Below are 27,223 nucleotides of genomic sequence, written 5' to 3'. Positions count from 1 at the left end.
AAGGTTATTGTGTTTCTTATCGCTGAGAATGTGATATCAGACGAGAGGAAATCAGTCACCGAGCACAGCAGAGATTCTAACTGTGCTTTTAAAGAAGGACAAGTAGAAAAAATCCACACAATTTATTTTTTTGAAACCCTATCCTGAGGACGCAACTCATGAAAATTGAAATACAGCAAATGTAATAACACAGAGTGGATATTTGGTCAAAGCTAAGGGTATGTGTGTGTGTGTGTGTGTGTGTGTCTCTGTGTGTGTCTGTGTGTGTCTGTGTGTGTGTACAGTGGACATAACCTTTGTGGATGAAAACTCATTATGTTGCATGAGAGAGGGCAAGGGAAGGCAGCAAGATGGACAGGTATGTGTGTGTGTGTGTGTGTGTGTGTGTGTGTGTGTGTGTGTGTGTGTGTGTGTGTGTGTGTGTGTGTGTGTGTGTGTGTGTGTGTGTGTGTGTGTGTATGTCCGTGTGTGTGTGTGTCCGTGTGTGTGTGTCCATGTGTGTGCATATCGAGGTGAGGGGATGGATATTGCGCTCCGAAACATCCTGCAGGCTATGAATTGCTTTGATATTCCACTCTGAGTTCTGCCGGTTTGAAAAAAAAAACAGCACTAGAGGAAGAAAAATGTTGTGAGGGAGAGCGAGAAGAGGCGAGAGACGAAGGAAGCTCACAAGACGGGAGTTACAGGAGTTATTAAAGAAAAAGATGGAGAGAATGAGCCGGAGGATGTGGCAGGTGAGCGTGAATGAGGTGCAGGGATCATGGCAGTGAGAAGTGATCACAGGTAACAGACTGAGAGGCACAGAGGTGACCGTGACCTGCAGAGTTCCTCTCAGAAAACCTTTGTATGTGTTTCTGTTCACGCAAATCTCCATTGGTGCAAAGCTGAGTAAGAATGTGAAACAGTTACACTGACATTCAGCATCACTGACTGAACATGTTGCATGGGATGTTGCAATTGAATGAAAGTAGCCTCAATCTGCATGTATCGCTAAAGTGATTTCATAAGACAGTTATATTACACATGTTTTAAAAAGGAGGCGTCAAACTAAATGTTCAACTGTTATTTCTAACGAGGCTGATTATATACAACAGAGTTAACATGTTCAGTTTGATGACGGCACTCAATTGAAGAACAATAAAAAAACAAAATAACTGGAATGATTGCAATCAATACCAAGAAAAGCGGACCTGTCGATAAAGATGACTTGGATTGATCTCATGTGCCAGCAGCTGTTTGTGCGCTCTTGGGGAGACGCCTACTTGCAGAATTTAACCCAAGTTGTACATTCATCACTTCAGATAACTTTAGTTCAACTCTTCGGGAACTCAATGTCACTCTCTTATTAATATATATATAAATAATTAACGGTTATAATTTATAATATAATATACGTTTACAGTAAAAACCTCAAGGACACTCTCCACTCTTCAGTCATGGGTTTAGCTTTCTGCATATCTGTGCACTGACACACAGACGGAGGTGAGAATATCCCCAGAACAGTAGCAGGGCACAGACAGAAGTCATAAAACAGAAATATACATTTATATCTCTTGCAGAAATAAATCTGTGTGCACAATTAACCACAAAGTGAAGTACCTGACACTCCAGTTTATCCAGAAGCTGCTGCAGCCTGTTGACTTGAGAGCACCAGTTCTCTCCATCTTCCATGTTCACACCTGAGAAAACACAATACCACATCACTGGGGGGGACTTAAAACAAATGTGTGTGCCACTTACTGATTCCAACAGGATTGGTATGAACGTAGATCTCATACTGACGCATACATTTCAAAGTAATGATATATAACATGGAGTTTGATTGATGTCAGGAAACCTCATTCAGATGGACAGATGGTTCCATCAGCTGACAAGGCCGAGAAGGACAGAGAGAGTGATGCAGATGAGGTTTGATACCTTGTGAAAACGCTGCCTTGAGGGAATAATAAACTCAATATCTTTTGTGTGAAGAATGCAAGAGGGAAAATGTTTGGAAATATAAAGTTATGCACATATATAACAGTTACCGTGTATTGAAAATCCAGTTAAGATTGTTTATCGTGTTCATAAAAGGACATTAAACCGTTGATAACAAGTTCTTTTAAAGTCTTTGGACACCCAACGCTAGTTCCTTCATTGCAGGCTCAATATCATTAATATGTTCAGTCTATCGATACTAGGGAAGAGGAAAATAAATGTCATTAGATGTTTGCAGATGAGTAAAGCCCTCAGGGAACTCTCCTGTCTGCTGTGAATATGCACATCACTGAACGTGATTCCCCAAATGTCCAAAACATCTCATCACTGTGGTTGAACTGTGAAACCAATCCAATGATCATAATGTCAGCAATATTGATTAATACTTAATGGACACAAGTCTGCATGTTATTAAAAGCACCTCTCCCTGAATGCAGCCACATAAACCTACTTCAGACATTTATAAATTAATACTGAGTTATAACTTCTCTGTGTGACATCAATCATCATCAAGTAAAAGTTTTCATTCTTACAGCTGCCACACTTTTCCATCTCACATCATTCTCTATAAATGTTAACGGCTTGATTAGGACATTCAAATTTAACTGAATTGAACTTTAATCATTCTTCTTTTTGCCATGGATTTTTTTGTGAAGCACTTTGTAACCTTGGTTAAATAAGGGCTATACATATAAAGTTATTATTATATTATTATTGTCATTCTCAATAACATAACGGCATTCAGGGGTAATTAGGGTTCCATATCTTTCCCAATGACACTCCGGCATTCAGACAGGAGGAGCCAGGGATCAAATGGCTGACTGGTTAGTGGACAACCCGCCTCACCCCATGAGCCACAGCAGCCCGAAGGTTATTACCTTTACCAGGATTGATGAATACATTTGATTTGGAATCCTTTCAAGAACTTTGATCTGTAGCAGACACCCTCCTACATATTGCCTATGGCTTTTGTTTGCTTTTTATATATAATGAAATTCTATAGCGCAGAGGAACAGCTGGTGGATGGTTTTGTTGATCTGTCCAAAAGGTCTCAATATAATTTGGTATTTGTCCTACCTGTGGTCAAGATGCCAGAGCAGGGATCTGAGGGGGACATGCACAGATTATTATGAACCCTCCGACCGCATCTCCTGCCATTCCTCTGTACAGCTGTCAGGTCGGGGGCCTTTACCTCTCTCCTGCCAGACCCAGGGAGACAAACATTGGAGAGAAAAAACAGAGCCTGTCAGAGACGTGAGGGGAAAGGAAATCAAACAGAAATTGAAAATATGTCAGGTGGGAGGAGTCACACAGGGAATGAAGAAGGACGGGATGAGATAAACCGAGGATGGAAAAGAGAGGACACGGGAGAGAGACGGGAAAGATTCATAAATATTTGATTCAAGATTTCAGAACCTTAGATAGATTAATATCGGAAAAGCAGGAGAGAGAGAGAGAGAGAGAGAGAGAGAGAGAGAGAGAGAGAGAGAGAGAGAGAGAGAGAGAGAGAGAGAGAGAGAGAGAGAGAGAGAGAGAGACACACACAAACACACACACACCCACACACACACACACAAGAATCAGGGATAAAGAGGTAGTAACACTCAGTGAAGACGCAGATAAACAGTGATTAACAACACACAGGTTACTCACACAATCAAATATTCAAACACACACAAACACACACACACACACACAGATGTCAGAGATGGAAGAGTGTCTGTTCAAGGGACGTCAAGCGCTCTGTGTGACACTTGAGACACACTCACTGGTAATGTGTGTGTGGTGTGTGTGTGTGTGTGTGTGTGTGTGTGTGTGTGTGTGTGTGTGTTTGCATGTGTATTAAGGCTTGTGCACATTTGTCTGTTCTTGTAAGTGAGTGCTTCTCTCTCCATCCTTTTGTTGTGTCTCTGTGTGCGCACACCGTTACGTGTGTATACGTGTGTGTGTGTGTGTATGTGTGTGTGTGGTTGTGTGTGTGTGTGTGTGCAGCATCATGCTGACAGCGCAGAGGGAGTGCGTTGCTGGGAGGTTCTCATGCTGAGAACAGCCTGGAACCCAAAGGCCACTGCAACAGCCATTAATCCACAGCACAGAGAGAAATAGCCGTTTCTTGCCAACTCAATATGAATCTGATTCTGCCCGTCCCATCTCTTTCATTCTGCGTCTTTCTCTTCCCAGAATCTTTACTTGTTTGAAGCCAAAAAGCTTCTCATCAAGTCCCTTAGAAAACTCACTCCCTCCTTTATCCAGCATGACTTCCTGCGCCATTCTGTCATTACTGTACTTTTTTTTGGGGACTCATCTTTCTTTTTTCTGTGAGTCACTTGTTCTCTGTTTCAGTGATACTCTTATCATCCTTGCACCTTCGGCCCCTCCTCCTCCTCCTCCTCATCCACCAGTCCCCTCTTAATAATTCACCTTGGCTATAATAGCTCCATTATTTTCAATAATGCCAGTGTGGCCCCCGGAGGAGAGAGAGAGAGAGAGAGAGAGAGAGAGAGAGAGAGAGAGAGAGAGAGAGAGAGAGAGAGAGAGAGAGAGAGAGAGAAGGTGATGCTGAGCCCCAAGACACACGCAGCGCAACAGACGATCTCGCTGCAAGTCATTGGCAGGGAACGGGCTTCAGTCACTAACAATGTGTGGAGAGTGGCCTTGTTATTTGAAAGTTGAGACAGAGATAGATTCTTACTAATTAAATGCATGATGGATTGCTCTTATTGGTGGAATTTACTGATGGTGGCTATGGATGAATTTGGCCAAAAGGGACATTTTTAAATGTCTAAGTAATTGGTTTGCTCCTCAGTCCTCTGCAGACGTCAGCATGGGCCCTTCCAAAAGCTGATTTAATGACACACCGCTCGCTGAGGTTAATTGGTCTCCATGTGAAGTGCAACACGTCCTGGAGCAACACAATGGGAAGCTTCACGGAGAGAATCACGTGCTCAAACCCTCAAACTGTGCTCATACAACTCAAGGAGCCTCGATAAACCTCAGGCAGGAGACTAGGAATATACGCAGCCTTTATTCCAGTTAATGCTCAACACTGATTGGCTTTCGCGACATTAACGTGACGCAATTATTTTGCTCCAGTGAAGTGAAATTGTCTTTTCGTTTCTTTGCATTGACTTTGAATGTGATCTCATTGCGTGATAATTTTGCTTCATGTTTAGAGTGAATGCATCTTAACAGCTCTGCAAGAACATCACATGAATTCCTGCTCCAGCTCTACCTGTACATGTGTGTGAGCTGCTTATATGTGCTGACAAATGAGCAGAGAGCCGTCAGCCTGCAGGGACGTGACCGAGCAGCTCCCACAACCAGAATAGAATATAGTGTTGTGTTGTGTGTCGGCACAAGTGCAATTGCGATGGTGTCATATTGCAGTACTGACGGTGCAGGGCTGCTCTGCTCCTCCACAGCCTCCATGGCACACTGCAGTGACCTCTGTAGAGACAGCAGCTGACTGGACGTCTCTCTGAGCATGAACCTGGTGACGAACTGACCCAACACACTGGAGCCCTGGTACTCCTGAGGGAGAGAGAGAGAGAGAGAGAGAGAGAGAGAGAGAGAGAGAGAAAGAAAGAAGCAGAGGTCAAAGCCTGAACTGAAGCAACGGCAAAGTTAAAGCATCTGAGACAAAACAGAAGTAGAGATAACTTGAAAACTTTCAACAAAAAAAATATCCAGGCACCTTGCGATGTGTCAGCTGGAATAAAACCCTACTAATTAATTCTCTGGATACCCACATGTATAATTCATCAGTACAAATCCAAATTCCAAGGTGAAGGAGCTTTAATAGGAGACATGATTGCTGCTCGAGTCCCCGAACACAGACACTCTCTCAGAGGAGTCACATTCACAGAAAGCACCGAGGAGGAAACAGTGCAGTTTGTCAAAATCCATACTGATGGGTTGCCTCTGCTGAAAATGCATCATGGGAGTAGCAGTCCAGATCACATTGTGACAGACCACAGCTGCTAACTAGCAACTGCACAGGCCTCTGTGGATTTCCCAGCTCTGACAGCTTTCAAGTGCCAGAACAGAGCAAGGAGCAAGGTGATCTAATTAGCAGAGGATGCATAATTATTCGGAACACATCGCTCCTCTTTTCTCTGGAAACGAGCATCGCTGCTTTCTCCTCCATTAAAAATTCAACAACAAATTTGTTATCTCAAAAAGTCCAGGGAGTATTTTGAAAATATTTTGTCAACTGCGATTAAATGAAGCATCGACTTGGGAGAAGAATGTCGGGCTTCCTTTTTACTGATGATGTTGTTTCCTGCAAGTTCCGTGATTGCAAGTTTTAAATATTCAGGTGTGTGTACTCAACCTCAGAATTGCATCCCTGCTCTTCGCAGACAATGTGGCTCTGTCGGCTTCGTCAGACCGTGACACCCAGAGCACGCTGGGCCCGTTTGCAGCCGAGTGTGAAGCTGTCGGGAGGATTATCAGCACATCCAAGTACGAGGCCGAGGCTCTCTGCTGGGAAAAGGTGGATTATTCTCTCCAGGTTGGGGTGGAGTGGGGTTGCTACCCCAAGTGAAGAGTTTAAGCATCCCTGAGTCATGCTCACGAGTGAGGGCAAGACGCAGCAAGCAGGTAGGGCGCTGTTGTATCAGCAGTTGTCGTACCAGACCATTGTGTCTAAGAAGGAGCTGAGCTGCGAGACAAAGCTTTCAATTTACGATCTTCGTTCCAAATCTCAGCTTTGGTCACGAGCTCCGGGCAACGACTGAAATAATGAGATCAAACAGTAAATTGATTTTTCTCCATTGAGTGGCTGCTTAGCCTTAGAACTAGGGCCAGGAGTTCAGACATCCTGATGAAGAGTGCAACTGCGGCTTATTCAAGTTGAAAGGGGCCAGATGAGGTGGTTCGGTCATTATTGGATGTTAACTGGCCGCACCCAACTGGGAGGAGATTCAGAACTTGCTGGTGGGACTTCACATCCCATTAGGCCTTTGAACGCCTCAGGGTCTCCCAGGAGGAGCTAGAGAGCTGAGGAGAGGAATGTCTGGAACATCCTGCTGAGCCAGATGCCTCCATGAGCAAATCTCAGATACGCAGAAGAAAATTAATAGATACATGTAAGGAAGGATGAAAGGATGGAAATCTTTGGACAGTATCCGAAGAGAACCCATGCAGACACGGGGAAAACATGCGAACTTCCCCACTGTGTCGATACCTAATATCATACCTGTATGATAAGGCAACTTGTTAGCTTAGCATAAACAATGCAGACGGAAAAACAGCTAGCCTGCCTCAACCAAATATGCTCAAGAGCTTTAGAGCTGTTCAGGTCTTTGTGCTGAACAAGCTTCATATTACACAGGGACATACAGAATTTCCCACGTTCTTGAATTATTCCTTTAAACTATAGTAGTGGAATCGCCTGTGATTGAAGTGTTTTTTATTTGTTTATTATTCTGTTTACTCATCAGTTTTAGAGACTTGGTGCAGCACTCACTGTATCTGTGCCTCCAAATGTTCCCTCTCGCATATTTTCTGTGTTTGTGTGTGTGTGTGTGTATGTGTTTTTGTTTGTGTGTGTGTGTGTGTGAACACTTGAATTTCCTGTCTTCACTCACATTTTTTAGAGTTTTTGAAGCATGAAAGTAAGAATTGAGGCAACAAATTTACATAAAACTAAGTGATTCACGACAAGACAAAGTAGATGTTTGAATGAATTCTCTTACCTCTTTAGTTTTATCCATCGCCTTTAAAATGGCCCCATTCAGACCCTCCAGAGCCGAGAGGACGTTCAGATACTCCCCCAGGTGCTGAGAGAAATAATCTAATGGTAAATAAAGAAAACAAGAAGTCAGAGTCGTTGCAAAGTCACAACAATTAAAAGAGTATTCTGATTCCTGAAAGCGGGAGACACACTTGAATATGTTGCCATGACAGATTCCAATTAAGCCCATGGCAAAGGCGATGTCTGAGGAATGGGTTTCATAAGCACATCGAGTTGGTAGGATTTGACCTTCACTTACCAACACTGAGTTTACCATGTCAAGAAACTCTGTTGTTTTAACCACCTGGTGTTGTAGCAGTAGCTCATTAAACACTAACTTTTACAATCATGCAGTTTTCACAAAATTGAAAAAAATGGAAAAACGATTTAGTTCAATTTTTTAAATAAATCCCAGTAACAGGCTGTGACGCAGAGAAATTCATTCCTAATCAGTTCTTAATTAAAGAACTGAAATGACTCACAGGCAGCTACGTGATAAAATTTTAGTTTGTGGATCAGCAACAACTTTTTCTTCCTTCACTGTAACACTCGGTGAATAGAACACGATGCAACGAGTGAAAAGTTAATGTGAAGGAAGCGGAACATTGTGTCATGGCAGAGTCAACTTGTCCTGACGTCCGATGGAAACGATGCCAATCCCATCGATGAATTATGCAGAGGTTTTATTCTGGGTATGCCACTGGTATTTACAGGTCCCTGCCCTATTTCTCTTCACTTTATTCAGGTCATCTCTCTCACACACACACACACACACACACACACACACACACACACACACACACACACACACACACACACACACACACACACACACACACACACTCACACACACACACTCACACACACACACATGCATTTTTAAGATAACTTAAAAATATATGGGTCATTAGACATGTGACAGTTTTCTCTCCATATTTACAGATTTAGATCCGTGTGGCAGGTGGATGATGGGGGTGCAGGTTTATATATTCAGGATCTACAGTTTTTCTGAATCAGACACCATGAAGGGGCCACAATTAACCCAGAGGGGTCCACAACACACATTGAAATAATTTCTTATAAACTCTTAGCTTTTCAGCTTTGAGTAAAACCACACATCATTGAATATATTTGGAATTTTTATCCTTTTTCAAGCACATTGTGTACGTAAAAAAACAAAGCTTCGAAAAGAAAATGTCTTAACAAATTGACATATTTATTGTTAGTATTGTTAGAAAGTGACTAGTGCAATGACCACCCCTGGATCCATCCCTGTTCATATGGAGAAGGTGTAACAGAATTGTTGGGTCTTTCTAAAGTCTCTACAGCAGCTGGTTAGCTTAGCACCAAAACAAGGGCTGCATGGCAAAGGTAACCAAAGGTAACCATCTTTACCAGAACCTTTAAATCTTTCCTTTTGTTTCATATACACTAAAAACAACTAACTAAGTTAAGTGAACCCTCTCCTGGCACTTAGCTTTCATAAGACCTCAGCTAACGCGCAGCAAGAAAGTGAACAAGTGCATTTCCATAAATAGTGACCTGTTGCCAACATTATCCACTTAGAGCCATGGATGAACACAGATGAGTCATCATTCACTGAATATTATTACAGAAATAAAAGTGCTGTGAAACATTAAATCAGACAAAACTCTCTCCCACCGACCTGATAGCTTGACAGTGTCCAGATTACTGCAGGGCAGAGAACAAGAGGAGATAAAAGAGAAAAATATTGATGTTAATTATAGAAATTCACTTGTGCTGCTTTTAATTTCTGATTGAGAGACCGTGTTGTTCCATCCTGAGTGTATTAAAGCATCATAAAATAAAAAGGATAGCAGCGTTAAAACCCATTCAAATCGATGTTCTGCTTCGATAATGAATTCATCAAGGATATTTATGGTAAAAGAAAACACATTAGTACAGTTATGCCTTTTGTTTTCCTGCAGTAAAAACATTTAAATTGACGCTGCGTTGTTTACAAGTCGATTATTACGTTGAAAGCTAAATTGTTCCCAGTGTCACAGTTTGATAGAACTTTACTTCCCCTGTTGTGATAATGACATTTAAAGGTAATGTTTACTGTTGGGAACAGATCTTTAATGGCTTGTGTTTAGTAGGAAGCTCACAGAGAATATGTGGGCAACAACAACCTGCACATCTTGTTTTTGACTGCTGTGACAGAGCAACAACCAAATACAGGATTTATTTCCCTTTACTTTAACAGGGAAAAATGTCCCTAGTTTGTCACATGAGTTACAGCCGTGGCCGATAACAACACACTCTACTCACTGTAATTTGATTTAACTTTAAATTATCAGATTCAATTTAAAAAGCGGAGTCCATCTCACAGTGTGTTTGTTTGTGTTTGTGTGGTTCCTCTCTTGTGAGACTATGGTTCATAGTCCACCAGTCACAGTAAATTCATGATACTATCTGAGCTGATAAATACAGTCAAGTTACAGAGCCCTACTCAGCTTCCCTGTGTTGGTTTAATGGGAAGAAGTGTGCAGAGAACAGAAGGCTGAATATCTGCCAAAGACAATAAAGACAATTGGCTTTAGAAAAACAATAAACCCTTTTATAAACCAGGACGGGGGAGAAATTTTCTTTTTACTGTGCGGCTGCAGTGAGTTAAACATCCTCTGCAGATCAGTGATTTAACCTCAGCTGCCCTGAGGCCGATTTCTTCGACTGAAATTTTAGATGAGCGAGTTTTTGAAATGGCTGGTTAGACCCTATTCACGGGGCTTTATGACCAAAAACATTAATCCAGCCTGCTTGAGTTTGGTTTCAGGGCTCAAGACCTCTCTCCCACTGTGAGGCATTTAGTCTGTAGCCGATGACTTGAAAGAAACACATAACCTATGCCTTTTAGCTCCAAACACTCGCACTTCGGTCTCTTTGTTCAGTGAGTATAAAAGGTACAGGTCGCTCACTTGTTTGAAGTAATTTAATATAAAAAGAACTCACTTGTTTTGTCGGCCATCGATGGAGAAGAAAAGCTCCTGCAGCTCCTCGGTGGTCAGGATCCCGTCCGCAAAGTAAGTATTGAACTCCTCAAATGACAGTTTACCATCATCTGAAACACAGAGAAAGAGTGGGTCTACTTTACTGCAGAGCCACAACAACAATATCTATATTATATATTACACTGGTGGCCTGCACCTGGTCACGGGTAACTACAGTGTCAAATCTGGTGCGATTCGAACATGTGATACATCAATTAATTAAATTAACAAAGTGGCTAACAGCGTCTTGTCGTGTGTGTTCAGTGGGGGGGACGGGCCAGCGCCTTTACATACAGTCTGCGGACCGAATTGAATGTGTTCTTCTCTGTCCTTGGATAATCTACATATAAAAGTGTTTTCATCTTCTGTGATGAGCAGAGAGAAAAACCAAACAACATGTTTAGAATTGGCACTGCACAAGTTAAAGCAAAATGGATGAAACTACCTTCCATCAGCAACTTCTTCCTCTCCTGCTCACACTGGTTAACGATGAGCACAGCTTGTTGTGAGAGAAGATTAACAGAAAATCTATCGCCGAAGAAAAACAGCCTGGTTGTCATCTGTGAAGAAGTGCTCCTGCGTGGGCCAACTATCAATCTGTCGGCTGGCACCGTTCACACAGATCAGTCAGCAGTAAGACTTTCAGAGAAACTGTGGGATGTTTTAATACTTAAAACAAATATTACAAAAATGAAAGTCCAGCCCAACAGATAGATGGCCTTAAAAAGCATGTCTCAGGGGGTCTGGTCCTTTAGAGACCTCGACTCCAACAAAGAATGTTTTGCACGTACGTTGCATCACAAAATGAGCCATTAAAATACATTTTAAAAGCTAAAACCCAAACCTGTGGGTGTGCAATTCATGGATCTGTGATATGACTTCTTGTTCGACTCCAAGCTAATCAAACAACAGCAGTAAGCCATCATATTAATGTTACTGGTTTACTGTATTTGCGACTCACTGCCGTCTCGTGGAAGCCGCCGCCCAAAGGAAATGAGTGGAATTTTTTTGAAGTAATATTCTGCACCAGTCTCAAGCATTTTCCATTTCTCCACTTTTCTGCACTACCTCTGCATTTTGTCACAGGATTTTTCCATGATTTTCCTCATCAGTTTTCATTTCATGGAGATCTCTTGAGTTTTTGAGTTATCAACGAACACAAAGACAGGGGTGAAAACATAACTTCCTCTGCAGTTGTCAGTCAGTTCATATGACTCAAATTCATAATCCAGTCGAGCACACAGACAAATGAGTATGAGAAGCATTGGTTTGCTTGTTCAATCAGGCTGAGGCTCAGTCGTCCCGTTAAACAAAGAGAAACCATCCGGCCGTGTCCTCACTGCAGCCATAAAGAAGTAGCAGAGCACACAATGACTTTAAACTTCATAAATCCTTTGAGTAATCGGCCCGATTAATGACCCGTTCTGCGACATGACAAGGTAAAATGGAGGCAGTTTAATATGCAACAGGGTTCCAGTCGGCTGACTCGGCACGGCTGAAGACTCAAGGGCGAGCTCGGTAACCATCTGTTCAGCTGGAGCCTCTTTGACACAGGTTACCTCCGACCTGAATGTGGAGCACGCTGTTCAGAGACAATGCCTGGTGCGCTACAGCCTTTTAATCTTCCTCTCGTTCTCTATCTGCTTTGTTTCCTGCCCATGTAAAAGAGCAAAACCAAAATGATAAAAAGGCTTAAAACATGATTTGTTTTTGTTTTGGTTAAAAAGAACCATAACACCACAGGAAACAAACAAATCCACTTTTAAGCTTTAAATGGAAATAGTTTAAATAAATAAATCTGTTTGGTTATCACACCTCTGCACCTCACAACAGTTCATCAGCATTTTGCACCACACAACATTTTTGCCCATTTGTATGCAGAGTGTCATAAGAAAATCCTTTGGATCAACAGTCATTCACTATTCATTGCTTTGTGATGTTTTGCTTTCTGGCTTCAAGAGATAAAGATGATGTGCTTGTTCGATCAGAAGCTGAGCCGTTCCAGGAAAAAGAGAGAGAAACAGGATTCTACTCTTCAGAGAAGTCCATTGCTTTTTAATACAGATTTTCTATATGACCTGCTTGTTCAAGTTATTCTTTTGTTTTTCATTTAAGGCCTTGGGTGTTGTGTTGAATGAATGTGACTGGAAAGCTTCCTATATTTGGCTTGTAGAAGCAGCAGTTACTCTCTGAGGGGACGAAGTGGGATGGACTGATGACGACAGCTGACAGTCTTCACTTCGACAGTTCTGGGTTAAATGTCTAAAGACGGCCGCAACAAATACACGTGTCAAGCTTATGTGTCTTAACTCTTAATTATTAGATCCATGGTGAAGGGAAAGTAAAACTTTTCTTTGACTGTTGGGTGGATGAGGGTTCTACCCACCGGAATTTCTGATCTATTTCCACTTTCAAATAGGAGCCACCAAAACAAACCTGTTTAATAAATGTAAAACCAGTCAAGGAGCAGCACAATTGCGATGAATGCAATAAAGACAAAAACTAGAATGGCTCTCAGTGGAGGGCAAACCTCAGCCGAGGCCCAACAGACTCTTGAATTCAATCAAGCCTCACCAGACTTCACAGATATCAGTTCCCTTAATATGATGGATCTTTTTCATCAAGCTGCACAAATTCTTCACCCTCGCAATCTTTAGAAATGGTGATCTTGGCATCTTTGTCCAAAATGTAGGTTCTTTCTAGTCCATGTGTCACCCTTCCAAGTTTTATGGAAATCTGATGTGTAGTTTTTGTGCAATCAAAGCAACTATTAAACAAATGGACAGGGTAGAAGTAATGGAATTCCATGTTGGAGGTAATTAAAGTTGGCAGGTCTGCGTGGACTTGGAGTCGGGTTCTTAGCCCGAGCACCGCAATCACTTTTGGCCCCTGTGCTACTTTCAGAAAAGCCTCATCCTGAAAGTGCAGCTCTTGTACTGAAACCCACATAAGCAAATAACTAATCTTTCTTGGAAAATACATCTGATGCATGCACACCAGCGGTATATTTAGAGAAGGATTGGCAAAAGTTACACTGCATGAAAAGAAGCGTTTGTGTCAATCTGTGTCGCAGAGAAGTGTTGGCACATCCTTCGGTTAACGACTTTCACACGTATCTGCAGGCAGCAAAGGAAACGCTCAGGGTTCCTGCAGTTGTCAAGCCTGTGAGCTGTTGAGATTTGACCCCCCCTGCTCCAACTCCTAGAGGACGCTTTCATATGCAAATGACAATGCTCTGAGCTTCACAAATGCAAATCAGTTTCCCTGAGAGCAGATAACACCAATGTGTAAGAGGCACCAACAAACTATCTGGCTGAGTAAACCAGGCTTAAAATAAATATTAAACCTGAAATTTTAAATTGTTCTTAAGTAAGTAAGTGTGCTATAATGAATTATATTGTATACCACGAACAAAGGTCAATGCAGTCAAAAGAAATGAAACAATGCACTTTATTTCAAATTTTTATTGTCATCCAAAACAATCCTAAATCTCAACAACTGTATAGAGTGGCATGATTACAGTCACTTTTTCAATTGTGCTGGTTAAATGCACAGAGGAAGTGTAAACCACACCTCTACCAGCAAATAAATGATGCTGGGTATGATCATCTGTGTCCTGTAAGCTCCAAACTTCTACTGGCTTTCCATAAAAATATCTGTCCTCCCAAAATACTGGCATCAAATTCACATGTCAATGGCAAACTAAGCTGTTCCATGAATTATAAATGGTACCTTTTCACCACTACTTTCAAAATTGCTATGAAACATTCATTGATTTAATGATTTATTTTTTCAGTGTAATATTTAATCCCCCATGGACTGCACAGTGACAAAACACAGCAGCCGGCTGTTTGGATACAACATACATCTCCACTCAGTTTGATTATTATTTTAAATATAAAGGAGACACAATATAGAGCTTAAATTCCTTCATAATTTGAACTTCAATTGTCTAATTGTTGTTATTAAACTTTCTCAGTATTCCATTAAAACAGTCAACACTTTTATCCAAAGCGACTTACAATAAGTGCATTCAACTATAAGGTTACGAACACAGAACAGCATGAGTGAATCATGTGTGTAAATTTACTAAACACCACAAAAAATAAACCTGGCCTCAGTCAAATACTTATCCCATGAAGTAACCGCTGCTCACGTCACCCGCTCGCGTCATCAGCTGATGGACTCGTCCAATCAGAGCCTCGTAAACGCCGTGCAGCAGCGTCGAGTGTCCCGCAGACAGGAAGCGGGTCGTGTTTAGCTTGTCCCGTACGAGTGACTCTGTCTTCGGGGTAAATAACTTGCTGAAGTCGACACGACGCTGTTCCCTGGAGGAGAAGATGAGTGCGTGTGGAGGCAGAGCCGCGGGCCCTGTGTGGACGAGTCGAGGCGGAGAAGACGGAAGCACAGTCCCTGAGTTACGGTGAGCTAGAGACGCCATGCTAACCACTAAGCTAACTGGTACATCTGAAACCATGTCCGCCACTCTTTGGGATAGCGAGAAAGTTGCTAAAATACGAATACAGCATCGAGTGCTGGAGCAGATCTAGTGCATGTGTAAATATGTATGAATTACTTAGATGTAACAGTTTGTTCTCGTTAAGTTTTTTCATCAACGTGACTTTTTTCTGTATGTTTTCACAGCCTCAGCCCCCCCCCCCCACACACACAAACAAAGAGGCGTTAGGCTGAGACGCTGAAAGTCCGGATTTAAAGTGCAGAAAATTAAGCCATTGAATGTAAGTAACTGTTTATGAATTGTTTTGGTGTTTTTTTGCTGTGGATCTTCCAACGGTGATGCAGCGCGGCTATTTCCGTTTATTAATAATAAAGTCATGTTACATGTGTTGTTTTCCAGCTGCCTGTCCATGACGTACAAAGACACACTATGAGCCAGTATGATCCGACCAGACCTTACATCAGCATTGAGGAGTTGTCGGAGAAGAAAGAGGGTAAGGTTATATTCATTAAATAATTTTCCAGTTACATGTAAAGGTGTATGTTGTCATTGAACTGTGCTAATTTTACTGAATGTGTTTACAGCTGATTGAAGCGGGACAGATGACATGGATCCATCCTTCCACAACCAGGAGTGCACCGACCTGTGTCCCACACTTCATATAAGACTGGAAGCTACACTGGATCTCACAGCTACACACCACAGACGTCTACACACTGGAGAAGAGTCCCACAAAGAAGTCATGACCCAGAGGCTGCAGAGAAACATTTCAAGCCTCACCTGAGATTTTGTACAATATTTTTGCTGTATGTAAATAAAGCTTTCACTCCACATATACCTTGTTCACATTTGTTCCCTGTACAATATGTTCACCTATAGCATCAAGCATCACATGAATGTTTAGTTTTAATTAACTGCAGTGCTTTTGGTAAAGGCTTACTTATAAATAATAATAAATATTAATATATACATTTTTATTATAAATATTGTGTGGGAGGGGCTTACCCCACGTGCGGAATGCTGTGACCCCACGTGTGCACTGCAATGACCCATAAGGTGACCAATAGCAACACTTCTACCAGCCAATCACGAGTGACATTAGTTTCAAGGGTCTGTGGTTTCCTCCAATGGTGAGTAGAGAGAGGTTCTAGCCAGCGGCTGGACTCCGATTCATATGCTAATTAGATCACACGTCGCGATCGGTCCGCGCGGCGGCGCGAGCCCCCCCGCGGCTCTCTCCTTTGTTCTCCAAATCCCCCTTAAGGTCCGCAAACGCCGATAGACCCACCTTGTCTTCACTGGCGAACGCCGAGGTAACATCATGGAAACAGTTGGTTACAGCAGGGGATTAGGCCTGTCCGTAGAGGTTCACTGTGACAATAATACTGCTTTTCGTCTAGTGTTAAGTGTTTATATTTGTCTTGCACACATAAAATGTCAATACTGCAATCGTGCCTTTAATCTTGCACATGCTCTTCAGGGTGGACGATGACAGATGGAATCAGGGAAATGAAGATGCACAGTCAGGTGGGGGGGGGGGGGGTGGAGTTGGGGATTATCCGTTTTTATATCTTAAAGATATACGCCTTTTCGGTCTCATTTCCATTTCATGCCTCCTCACTTCTATCAGCTGCATCTCTTTTGATGACTTGAGGGATGTGGGGATGGAGAAAAAACTGATGCAACACTTGGGACATTGTTCGGCCACGAGTCTCCTGAAGTGATGGTGCGATACACAGCTCTGTTGTTTATCACTGTCTTTGTTGTCCTCGAGATAGCGTCTTAACATTTCGGCATTTCCTGACCAAGTGACATTCCCCAGTTTTCGTCTGCGGATTGACATTTTCAAGCCTCAAGTTTGACATTTTGTGGCATCATGGTGTATTAAAGAGGATTCAAAAGTAATCCTTGACAGTTGAGATGTTCTGATAACGATGCCAGCATCAGAAAGGCATCCAATTTGAAATGCCTGGTCAGGCATTGGTGAGTATGTAAATCTATGTACCGATTAGATACTATCTCTTTAAAATGAATTGGTTTCACCCTAAACTGCAGTTTTCTTTTCCTGGAAATCACTTCTCCATCTCTCCGCGAGTGAGAAGTGCACATGTCCGTGTAGAGGATTATAAAAGCTACTAAACCACGAAGAAGTAAGCGGGGACGCTACAATAGCTTAAAAATATATATTTTAGTTGGCGAAATATTAAAACAAAAAGCGAGAGCAGGTCAGACTGGATCCAAACACAGATCCTGAAGCTGCAGCTGCAGCTCTGCTTTAACTCGCTTTAAAAAAATTGACGGTGTTAAAATGGGTTTGCGTTTACGCCGATAATAACGCGTTAAACTGACAGCTCTAATATATATATTCTGAACAGTTCATATACTCTCTCTCTTACAGCTTCTATTTGTACCTAATAATGTGTTGGGCTTAAAATGTTTGCCTCTAACATCTAACTCATTTATTTCCTCATTTTGTCACATCCCTCCATCTTGTGTTTTATCAAGACTTTGTTGCATTAAAATGTCATTTTCATGTCCTTTCAGAGCAGCTGCAGGATCCAGTTGTTGAACAGATTCCCAACACAAACAGCTGATGCCTTATTTTAGATGAATTAATAATTCATGCATGGCTCAATGACATAAGGAACATTACATTCTCTAAGTAGATCAACCATTCCAGAAACATCCATAACCTCCACATCCAGGCCGGTATTATGTCCATGACGGATGAGCCACTGCTCCTCTCATGGTAACTCCAGTTATTGTGAAGGTAATGATGTGAATTTTAATGCAACAATATCTGGAACATTTCCAGAGAGGAGAACAACGAGCTTCCTGGTGAATAACTTAATCAGAGTCTGCAAATGATTCACACTCTGCATGAGAAAGTGTTGTTGACCTGGTTTGAAAGCAAACAGGGGCTCTTTGAAACAAACTACACTCTCCAAGTTAACTTTGAATTAAACTCACCGATTTTTCTCAATTATTTCTCCATAAAGCTTTTGACAGAAACTCTCCAAGGCTGCACTGTAACGAGAACTTGAAATTGCTTAGCTTTTTATGATTTGTAAATAAAGTGAACTGTATTTAATGGCTTTATAAAGGTTGGAGCACTTGGTTCAGATGAGTTTTATTTGTTTAAAGGGTTTGCAGGGGTTTGTAAAACAGCTTTTGTTTCAGTGCTTGCACATTGGGCTTTGGCCCAAGAGTGTGTGTTAATCATTTTTGCAGTGTGGCAATAAGTTTATATCCTTCATTGTGTGATTTAGTCATACAAAATTGGAATATTACAAGACTGAAACACAAATAGGACCAGTTGTTATTGCAGCTGTTTCTTTATAAAACAAATCTTTATAAACAGATTATTTGAATATGCAGAATGTGACTGTCTGATATCTCCAACTTCAACTAAACGAAACAGTTTAACTCTTCATCACTGCACAAAAAAAGTCCCTGATTACATCAGCAGAAAGTGGAGATCATCCCACTGTCGGTTGGCTCTAAAGCTGTTTGCTTAAAATGTTCTTATCACTCAGTCAGAAAATAATCAGTCAGGAATTTGTATTTGAGAAAACAGTTTTTCAAAGAGTGTTTTGCATGATTTATCCACACACACACACACACACACACACACACACACACACACACACACACACACACAAGAATAAAGACCACATGTATTCGACCTTTTCTACTTAAAGACTCTAAACAAAGTGCTCGGAGGACCAGAGTAAATGAGAAGCAAACAAACAAGTGAGGGAAACGTAGAAGTGGGGCACAAAGTAGGCCGCTCTCTTATCTCTAAAAAGGTTAGTCCCACTGCAGCCTGTCCTAAGTGGTTTATACATTTCCACTAATGCATCACAGCTTCGAAGCAACTTCAGCTGGGTCCTTTAAACTCCCATGAAATGTATATACTGTATATACTCAATACGTCCTCCGATGTTGGTTATTCTTAGCATCAGTTTCTCTTATAGGACGTGTTCCCCCAGACCATCTGTGAGGACGTCTGTGATATAAGCTTCATTTCAGCTTCCAGATCCTAATTTATGCCTGTAGGCTGCCTTCAGAGCACACACCGACTCCGACTCACTAATGGTCTGGAGCTGACTGCTCGTTTCCTCCACGTTGGTTTAGAAAAGATGAAGGTTCATTAAAAAGTGCAGAGACAAAGAGTAAATTAACCTCTTCAGCTTTCACAGTGTGTTTCATTTGGAAAACTATGATGTGAATAGAATCTGGGCGAAGACAAAATATTTTCCAGAAAAGAGTCCTTTCTTATGTTTTTGTTGCTAAACTTTAAGCCGCTGCAACAAAATCAGACGAGAGCGCTGTTCTGTGACCGTCCTTATAATTGAGTTCCAGTTGGTTGAGTAAGATGACTAATTATTCTCAGGCCTTCATGCAACACTGGTGACGTGAGTCTTAAACCATTAAAAGCAGGAAATGCTAGTTCCGGGGCATTAATTTGAACCTTTTCTCTACAACCAATTCAACTCAAAGTTAAATTTTCTACCATTTTCAAGAGCTTTCCGCCAAATTATGTGTTTTCAGTCCTCGTGGAGAGGGCTCTGTCTGTGTACGTAAATGTTTCAGGATCATTTATGTTGGGTCAACATCCATTAATGATTAGACTGAAAGTAGTATTCTGTCTTTTCTTTAGAGATATACTTGGGCATTTCACCTTTATTGATGGACTTTAAGCGTGAAATGGAGCTGGAACGACAAGCGGCATAAAGGCAGATCGGAATCAAACCTACGCCACTGCATGTTCAAAGCGCCCATGCTGCCAGTTGCGCAAGCAGGCGTCCCAGGTGTATTGTGTATATGCCACTTACACTTTATAAGGAAAATCACGTAACATAGGCATTTCTCTGGAGTCGGATCCCGTCAAACAAAAGTGGACACTAGGTCCAAAATTCACTTTCTGTTCACGCTGGTCTCCAGAAACTTCTTTGGCTCCTCGACTATGTTCAACAGCCGGTCACTAAGTCTTCTGTCTCGTGTTTGTTTTTGAGCAGGTGGCATCAAAGCTCTTCAGAAGCAGCTGTCTGCTGCAGCTGGAAACCACTGGGAACAGCTGTGGGGGTGAACCGAAACAGTGAGCTGAGAGACACTGAAACCATCTGTATGAGGGGAACTGAGCAAAGAAGGTTCATGCTTCTGTGGGTTTGTCATAGTTCTTTACCTCATCTTAATTTGGTAAAAAGGAGGAAGTGAAGCTACGATATTCATGACAACAGACAAGAAGTTCAATACCTGGTGGAGATGAATCAACAGCTGTAACGATGTATGACATGTGTAATAACTAGTTTATTATTCACAAAGTTTTACTGCTGAAGACCTCATTTTTATTTTGGTGATATCAGGACAAGTATCTGGACTAGACTGCGTCACCGAACCAATTCACAATTGTCCGGAGCCTCTACGGTCATTTTATCCATTTCACAAAATGTTTTTCTTCTAGAGATAATAAACCTTCCGCTTTGTCTTTGTAGCGAATTAAATAGACTCCTCTACAGCTGCAGCCAGTTGGATTATTAACAAAAATGATTCACCTGTCAGTCACTATATCAAACGATAAATCGATAAATAACAAATGATTGTGATGGCCCGTCTTGTCTCTGTACAGATGGACGTCAGTCTGAACAGGACGAGGACAGACTTATCAGAGAGAGAGAGAGAGAGAGAGAGAGAGAGAGAGAGAGAGAGAGAGAGAGAGAGAGAGAGAGAGAGAGAGAGAGAATAAACATGAGCTCACTTTGATTCCCAGGTTGAATCCCTGTGGTACTGATTAGTGAAACATAAGAGCAGTGGATGTGGCACAGTATATTTTCTATGCGTTTTCCTTTTACTAACATTCCTCCGTCCTCCTCATTCTCCACAGCTGGTGCACCTCAGCTCATTCTAATAAAAATATAACGATCAGGTTTTGAAGCTGAGAAACAATTCGTCACGTACCAGCCTTGTCATGGTGAACGGTAAGAGCTTCTGAGAAGTAATTGCTGTTTTGACGTGTGTTGATTGCAGCTCTACGTAAATGCAACAATGTGCCGGTGATGTGCACTTTCCCTGATTTGCTTTGGCACCTTGTTTAATCTTAGACGGATATAAATATCTTTCTGCGCAGGGCATCGGCCGCCACAGAGCAGAGGAGCAGAAACAAGAGGTTATTATCACAGCAAGGATTTTCAGCATGTGTAGCTGGAAATAGATTTGACTTTTTATAAATATGTGACGTGTCAGGCAGTTTTCACAGGTTTGGACAAACCCAAGGTTGTAGGGATTTCTTTTCCTGGAGGTGCATTGTTAAAGCATTGTTACAACTACCAATGGAATAAGTCAATTTAAGGAACTGTTTTTAGATCTGTGAAGACTTTTTCCCCTTTTCTAATCAGTAAACCAGTACAATGACAGTAAGTGTGATGGTTTTTCACAACACAACTCCAGACGATAACCCAAATAAAATCATCCATGGGTTAGTGAGACAAATGGTAACCACGACAGGTCTTTACACAATTTGCAATAACAGTGATCTTCAGTTCACATCACGCTGCACGAGACAATTTAATAAAATCTTTGTCAGATGTTACGATTAAGGATGTTGGACCAATTTAGATCTGGTCTTGAGAGATTAGATCACAAGTGGACGTCACTTATTTGCAGGTGTGAACGAACCCAAGACACTGAGGATGCATTTGAGATTTCTCAGATTTCATTTGTTTGTGCCACAACCACAAAGTACACAATATCACAAAAGCTTCAAGATCCAAACTTGATAACCACAAACTGCTGGACCGTTTCACAGTGAAATAAAAACGTATTTACGCGTCTCTGTGCCCATAGACTGTCCAGATTATTGTTGGCCACAACTGCAATATTAACATAGACCCACATAGTTTAACATGTTGTTTTTCTTTCTTTTTTTCGAATGAGTGAAATCTTTCTCAATGCTGCATTCAATCCATTGATTTGCACCAGACTCACGTATCTTTCTTTCTCTCGCGCTCTGACTCTGACACATAAAAACACACTGACAGCAGACACATCTGTAAACCGACTGAAACAACGTTGGGTCTTCGCCAACAGGAACAACGTCTGTTTGCATACGGAGCCGGGAAGTGAGATCAACATAGTCACAGGTCACAGGAGACATTCAGGGCACAGTCTTATACCAGGAGGGGACGGACTAAATGTAGCGCTGACCACTTGAGATCGGGTCTCTCGGGACGGACGTTACAGGAACACCAGGTCTGAACGTGACCCTTTGATCTGCACTGTACAAAAGGAGCACTTACCATAGATGTACACAATCCATGAGAGTGTATATGCACACCAGAGAGGCACTTTTGAATGTTTCCATTGAGTCCACTAAAGCCATTCCTCACACTACTTAAGGGTACTCAGACATTAGAGGTAGTGAACTCTGACAAAGACCTGGGGTGCTGCATATATAAAAAAAAAAAAAATGTTAATATAGAAAAACTATATGTAAGTGATTCACTGCAAGAGGAAATAACTCCCCTCAGACTTTGTTAACATGAGTCACATTCACTTCCAGTCTGCAGCCACTGAGAGAGCGGTGCTTTATTCTGTGTGACACAATCCTCAAGTCATGGCCATAATCCAGCATCTTAGCACGGACTGAATCGGAGAGAGTTTCACTCGAGGAGACATTCATGAAAATCCTGTATTCCTCCGCCCACAGTGTCTCAGGCATAATCACCAGTGACAGAATGTGGGGGAAACAACGAGTGTGCGACGTGTCAAATGATTCATCACACAACGTGTTATGCGCTGTTTACTCACCGTTTTTGTCGGCTCGGCGGAAAATCTGCAGAGAAAGAAAAAAGACAGCAGGGGAGACGTGGTTGTTAGTTTTAGTCTGGAATCACTGAGGGGATTCTTTCAATAAGCAGGTGCAGATTAAAACCTATCATCGCAGATTTTGAAAAGCACAATAAGACGTGTGACTGTGAAAAGCTTTACTTTGGTTCTGCTGCAGAGATCTGAGCCGTCTTATGAACGAGGAGCTGACACGCAGGCTTGAATGCCAATTGGGCGTTTGTGTCAAATTAAAAAACGGGTTCAACAGTCGTCACTTCTGATATAAAACAGTAATTTCAGACGCATTGTAAGGCCGCTGCGTTGCAAAGAGGCTGATGGCAATAATTGATAGTCAGGTAGCCTTAGTCATGAGAACTGCTCAAAGAAAAACTATGCCGCCTCAGGTTTGTACGCCTCCACCAGCCAATCAAATCGTAGGAAATATGGTGAGAATCTCCCCGTCACGGTGACGCTGACCTTTGGCTCTCTGGATATGAAAATGCCACTTGCTTCATTATTTCATCCTATTAAAGGATATTGAGTCGTAAATGGTGCATTTATATTTGAGTTCACATCTTTTGCCACGGCCACAGTTGACTTTTGACCTTTCATCTCCAAAATCTAATGAGCTCATTCTCGAGTCCAACGAATCGGAAGAAATTCTGGGCAGATGGACGAACAAATTGCCAGAGTCCGTGACGGAGCAGAGGAATAAAAAGTCGCCAAAACCATAATTCCCCTGCACAGACAATTTGCTCTGTGTGGATGAAAAGATTAATTGAACATTTGTAGATTAAACTGTATAATTTAATATATGAGTAGTTTTTGTCCAGGTAACAAACAATAAACTCAGTAGAGCTCATACCTCCGCCAAGGCCCAGCAGTCAACCTAAATTCAATCAAGCTAATTGCACACACTCATAGATCTTAATCCCCTAAATATGCCTGATTGTTGTTCATCAAAATCCATTAATTATTCCCTGTGAAGTGGTGAATCACACATTAATTATTATAGTGTAATGTTAAGAGAAATACAAATAATCCTGGATCTGGGTTAACTCTCGACCCATTTCCCATCCTTCATCCAGGTTTCTTTAAAACTCGCTATGTAGTTTCTGTGTAATCCTGCCGTCAAACAAACGATAAACCAGAGAGCAGTAGCCGGAAGCTGAGGCTGAACAGTGGAGTCCAGAGAGTCAGACAGGAACATAAAATCCACTAAACGTTTGACTCTGAGCTGTGGCTGCAATTTCAACGTCAAACTCGACAAGCGGCTTCTATTAATAAGATAAAGTTTGACAGGATCACATTTCCAGGGCCATGCTATCCTGCATGATGGATTATTTAATGGCACGTTTAAATCACACTGAGACATTATGAGTGTTGTTAATTAAACTTCTGTCACAGAACTGTCAATGGTGAAAAAAGCTATGGCCATTTCTACTTTAATACCCAAGTGGTATTCTATTGGAGTCGATACAGAAACTTTTGTTGCTATTATTAAAACTTCTCTGGGTGTAAACAAGATGGAAAAAGAAGCATCGTGCATGGAATCCTTTCAGGTTTGGATTTTAAAGCTGCTGGAATAACGTTAGACAGAATAACACAGTGATGTAAAAACATTATACTTGGACTCTGCTCTGACTTGTAATGGAAAATTCCCCTGATCAATGTCTTATTACTGTTCTGACTGTTTTCTGTGCACTTAGCTGATACAACAACAATGTCTTTCACCTACTGTTGACCTTTATTTGTGCAACTGTGTGCTGGATTTGATTCCTCTTTCTATAACAGTGCCAGACAGCAGAAGGTTTGTGTCTGCTTTCTGTTCTGTATCCCATTCATCACATTGTATAAAAACCCTCCTTTTTAACTTCTCGTGGTTGCACTTTGAGCCATGTCACTGACTGTGTAAACCTCTGCAGAGCTAGTCATTAAACCTCTAAAGACAAAGATAAATTCATTATTTCAAATCTCATGATAAATTTCCAAGAAAATATAAATGGGAATATGAACAGATTATTTAAGTAGCAACTCAGTTACAAACCATACCACAATATCTTAATCAGACTAAGGTCAATAATCACAATATTGGTGTCCATGTGAAAATGTTGAATTGTATCAGTTGTCGCTCCTTTCAATCTTTTCCTTACAGGGGTCCTGGTGAAGTATGGGATGCTTTATGATTCACAAGAGAGAGTCTGACAATGACTCCGAAGTGAGTTAATATAATTATAATGACTGTGATGAGGATGTTTCTGAATGAATAAGCGATAAATCAATGCTTGATAAAAACAAACATAAAAACACTCAGTTTAGTGTTTATGCACAGTGTAAAAAAAACATAAAATCTGCCTGGCTGGAAAATATGAAACGAGTGAAACTTGCACGTAGCCCAAACATGTTTCCAACAATCTGTTCTCTCGAACCGAGGAGGAATCGACAGTGTGATGGTTGTTGACTGCCGAGTGTGTGAGTGGTCACAAGCTGGCAGGGACTGTCGCAGTTACCATCACGGATAAATAGAATGCCTATTTTTAACGGTGGTTCAAATTTTCACGACGACCAACGAGTGCTAGCGACTGCAGAGAGAGAGAGAGAGAGAGAGAGAGAGAGAGAGAGAGAGAGAGAGAGAGAGAGAGAGAGAGAGAGAGAGAGAGAGAGAGAGAGAGAGAGAGAGAGAGAGAGAGAGAGAGAGAGAGAGAGAGAGAGAGAGAGAGAGAGAGAGAGAAAGATAATCAACCGATCAGCTCAAATCAGAGGCCTTGAGATCAGGAGCTGCGACCATTTTAACAATAATCTTTGTTTTTCGTTCGCGGTAAGTGTCGAGATAATTGGGCGACACTGAGGAGAAGCTGCTCCTTTATAAATCAATGTCAAGATGAAAGAGTGGAAAGAAGAAACGATTTCTCTCAAGCGTTCTGTTCCCATTCTAAACAAGCCTGTTCTCATCCTACCTGGTTCGTATGCAATGGATATTCTTTAGTCAATAATCTTCGTAAAATTAAACTGTTTTTAATTACAAGTTTGAATGATTCACTTGACTGGTGTTGTTTTATCAATGCATTGCACAACAGATGTTTCAGAAAACTCTCAAGCAATCGACAGAATCTGCAGACCCAAGTTCACAACTTTTCAAAATAAAAGTAATACAGCTTGATTTAAAGCACTGCAGCAACAAAAAGACTGTTGTGTTTGAATTTGACGACAATTCGCCAAATAGGAAGTGATTCTATGAATATTGTTGCCATGACGGACATTGGCACCTGCGCTGTGTGTGTCAGTACGAAATGGTGAAATGAAATTAATCAAAATAATTTGCATGACCCACAGTTTGATTTAGAAGAAAACATGTTGAACTCAGTTCACAGGCTGATGCCACACTGCTCCATTTTAATTGAAGTATCTACTTTCATATTTTATTTCCGTCAGTATTCCACATGTATAAATCTGACTTCATCGTAGATTTAAGAAAGACAATGAGTTAAGAAATGACCAAAAACAATAAAAGATCTGTGTATTCTATTGATTCAAACCCTCCTCCCGCCCATTTGTTGTTCATTGTTAAGCAGAGGTCAGACTTGACTTGCTCATCATTTCTGACCTACAGGTTAATGATGACAGCAGAGCACGACCCTCACTTTCATTTCCCAAAGGTCACAACGCTTCAAATCTGTCAACGTCCGTCTCTTAGCAGCCTCAACAGATCGTTTCACACCGGTTCACATGGCAATCGTTCCTGGTTATGAGTCGCCTGTCAAGACTCCAGTGCTGCATATCACTCACTGTGTTGTTTGGATCAAGTAGAAGGCTGCTCGATGGCAGGAGCTCCTGAACTCTCCACTTTTTAAACAAGACTCTGAAATTAATATTCTATCTACTTTAATCTTGCACAGAGTGTTCCGTGAATCTCCTTTTCCTCCCCAGTCAGCAGTCCTTCCTCTGTCCCCTGTGGCTCAGTGTAACCCATCCGAGCAGCACGTTATCCCCCCCCGCTCCACGCAACAAGGAGCAGGTACAGTGCTGTTTAACTTGATTGCTGTTTGGTCCGTTTCTTTGAGCTCTGCTGTGTCGAGAGACGATAATGCATCATTTACAGCGAAACCCAGGAAAGGTCAGGACTGCTTCCCAGAGCGCTGCCATTCTCATGTCATGGTGGCAGGTGTTAAGACAGTGGTCTCTCTCTCTCTTTTTTACATTCTTTTTTTCATT

General features: G+C 41.6%; 1 protein-coding gene and 1 long non-coding RNA gene across 2 annotated transcripts in view; one reads left to right on the top strand and one right to left on the bottom strand.

Moving 5' to 3' along the window:
- The window catches only part of necab3 (N-terminal EF-hand calcium binding protein 3), a 37,657-nt gene that overhangs the window by 7,282 nt on the left and 3,152 nt on the right, over nucleotides 1–27,223 (bottom strand). Inside the window, exons 2-8 of the mRNA XM_061070585.1 lie at nucleotides 22,994–23,018; nucleotides 10,688–10,796; nucleotides 9,381–9,406; nucleotides 7,677–7,774; nucleotides 5,372–5,508; nucleotides 3,055–3,176; nucleotides 1,600–1,679 (exon numbers count right to left, since the gene is read on the bottom strand). Coding sequence (XP_060926568.1) covers nucleotides 1,600–1,679; nucleotides 3,055–3,176; nucleotides 5,372–5,508; nucleotides 7,677–7,774; nucleotides 9,381–9,406; nucleotides 10,688–10,796; nucleotides 22,994–23,018 — 597 coding nt within the window. The remainder of the gene's footprint in view (nucleotides 1–1,599; nucleotides 1,680–3,054; nucleotides 3,177–5,371; nucleotides 5,509–7,676; nucleotides 7,775–9,380; nucleotides 9,407–10,687; nucleotides 10,797–22,993; nucleotides 23,019–27,223) is intronic.
- Nucleotides 14,509–16,019, top strand: LOC132999982 (uncharacterized). Its single transcript, XR_009678173.1, has 4 exons — nucleotides 14,509–15,148; nucleotides 15,370–15,464; nucleotides 15,584–15,677; nucleotides 15,769–16,019. It is a non-coding gene; the product is annotated as an uncharacterized LOC132999982 (long non-coding RNA).

The sequence above is a fragment of the Limanda limanda genome, chromosome 4, assembly GCF_963576545.1.
Source record: "Limanda limanda chromosome 4, fLimLim1.1, whole genome shotgun sequence".
Classification (NCBI taxonomy): Eukaryota; Metazoa; Chordata; class Actinopteri; order Pleuronectiformes; family Pleuronectidae; genus Limanda; species Limanda limanda.
This window is presented reverse-complemented; position numbering and strand designations above follow the sequence as displayed.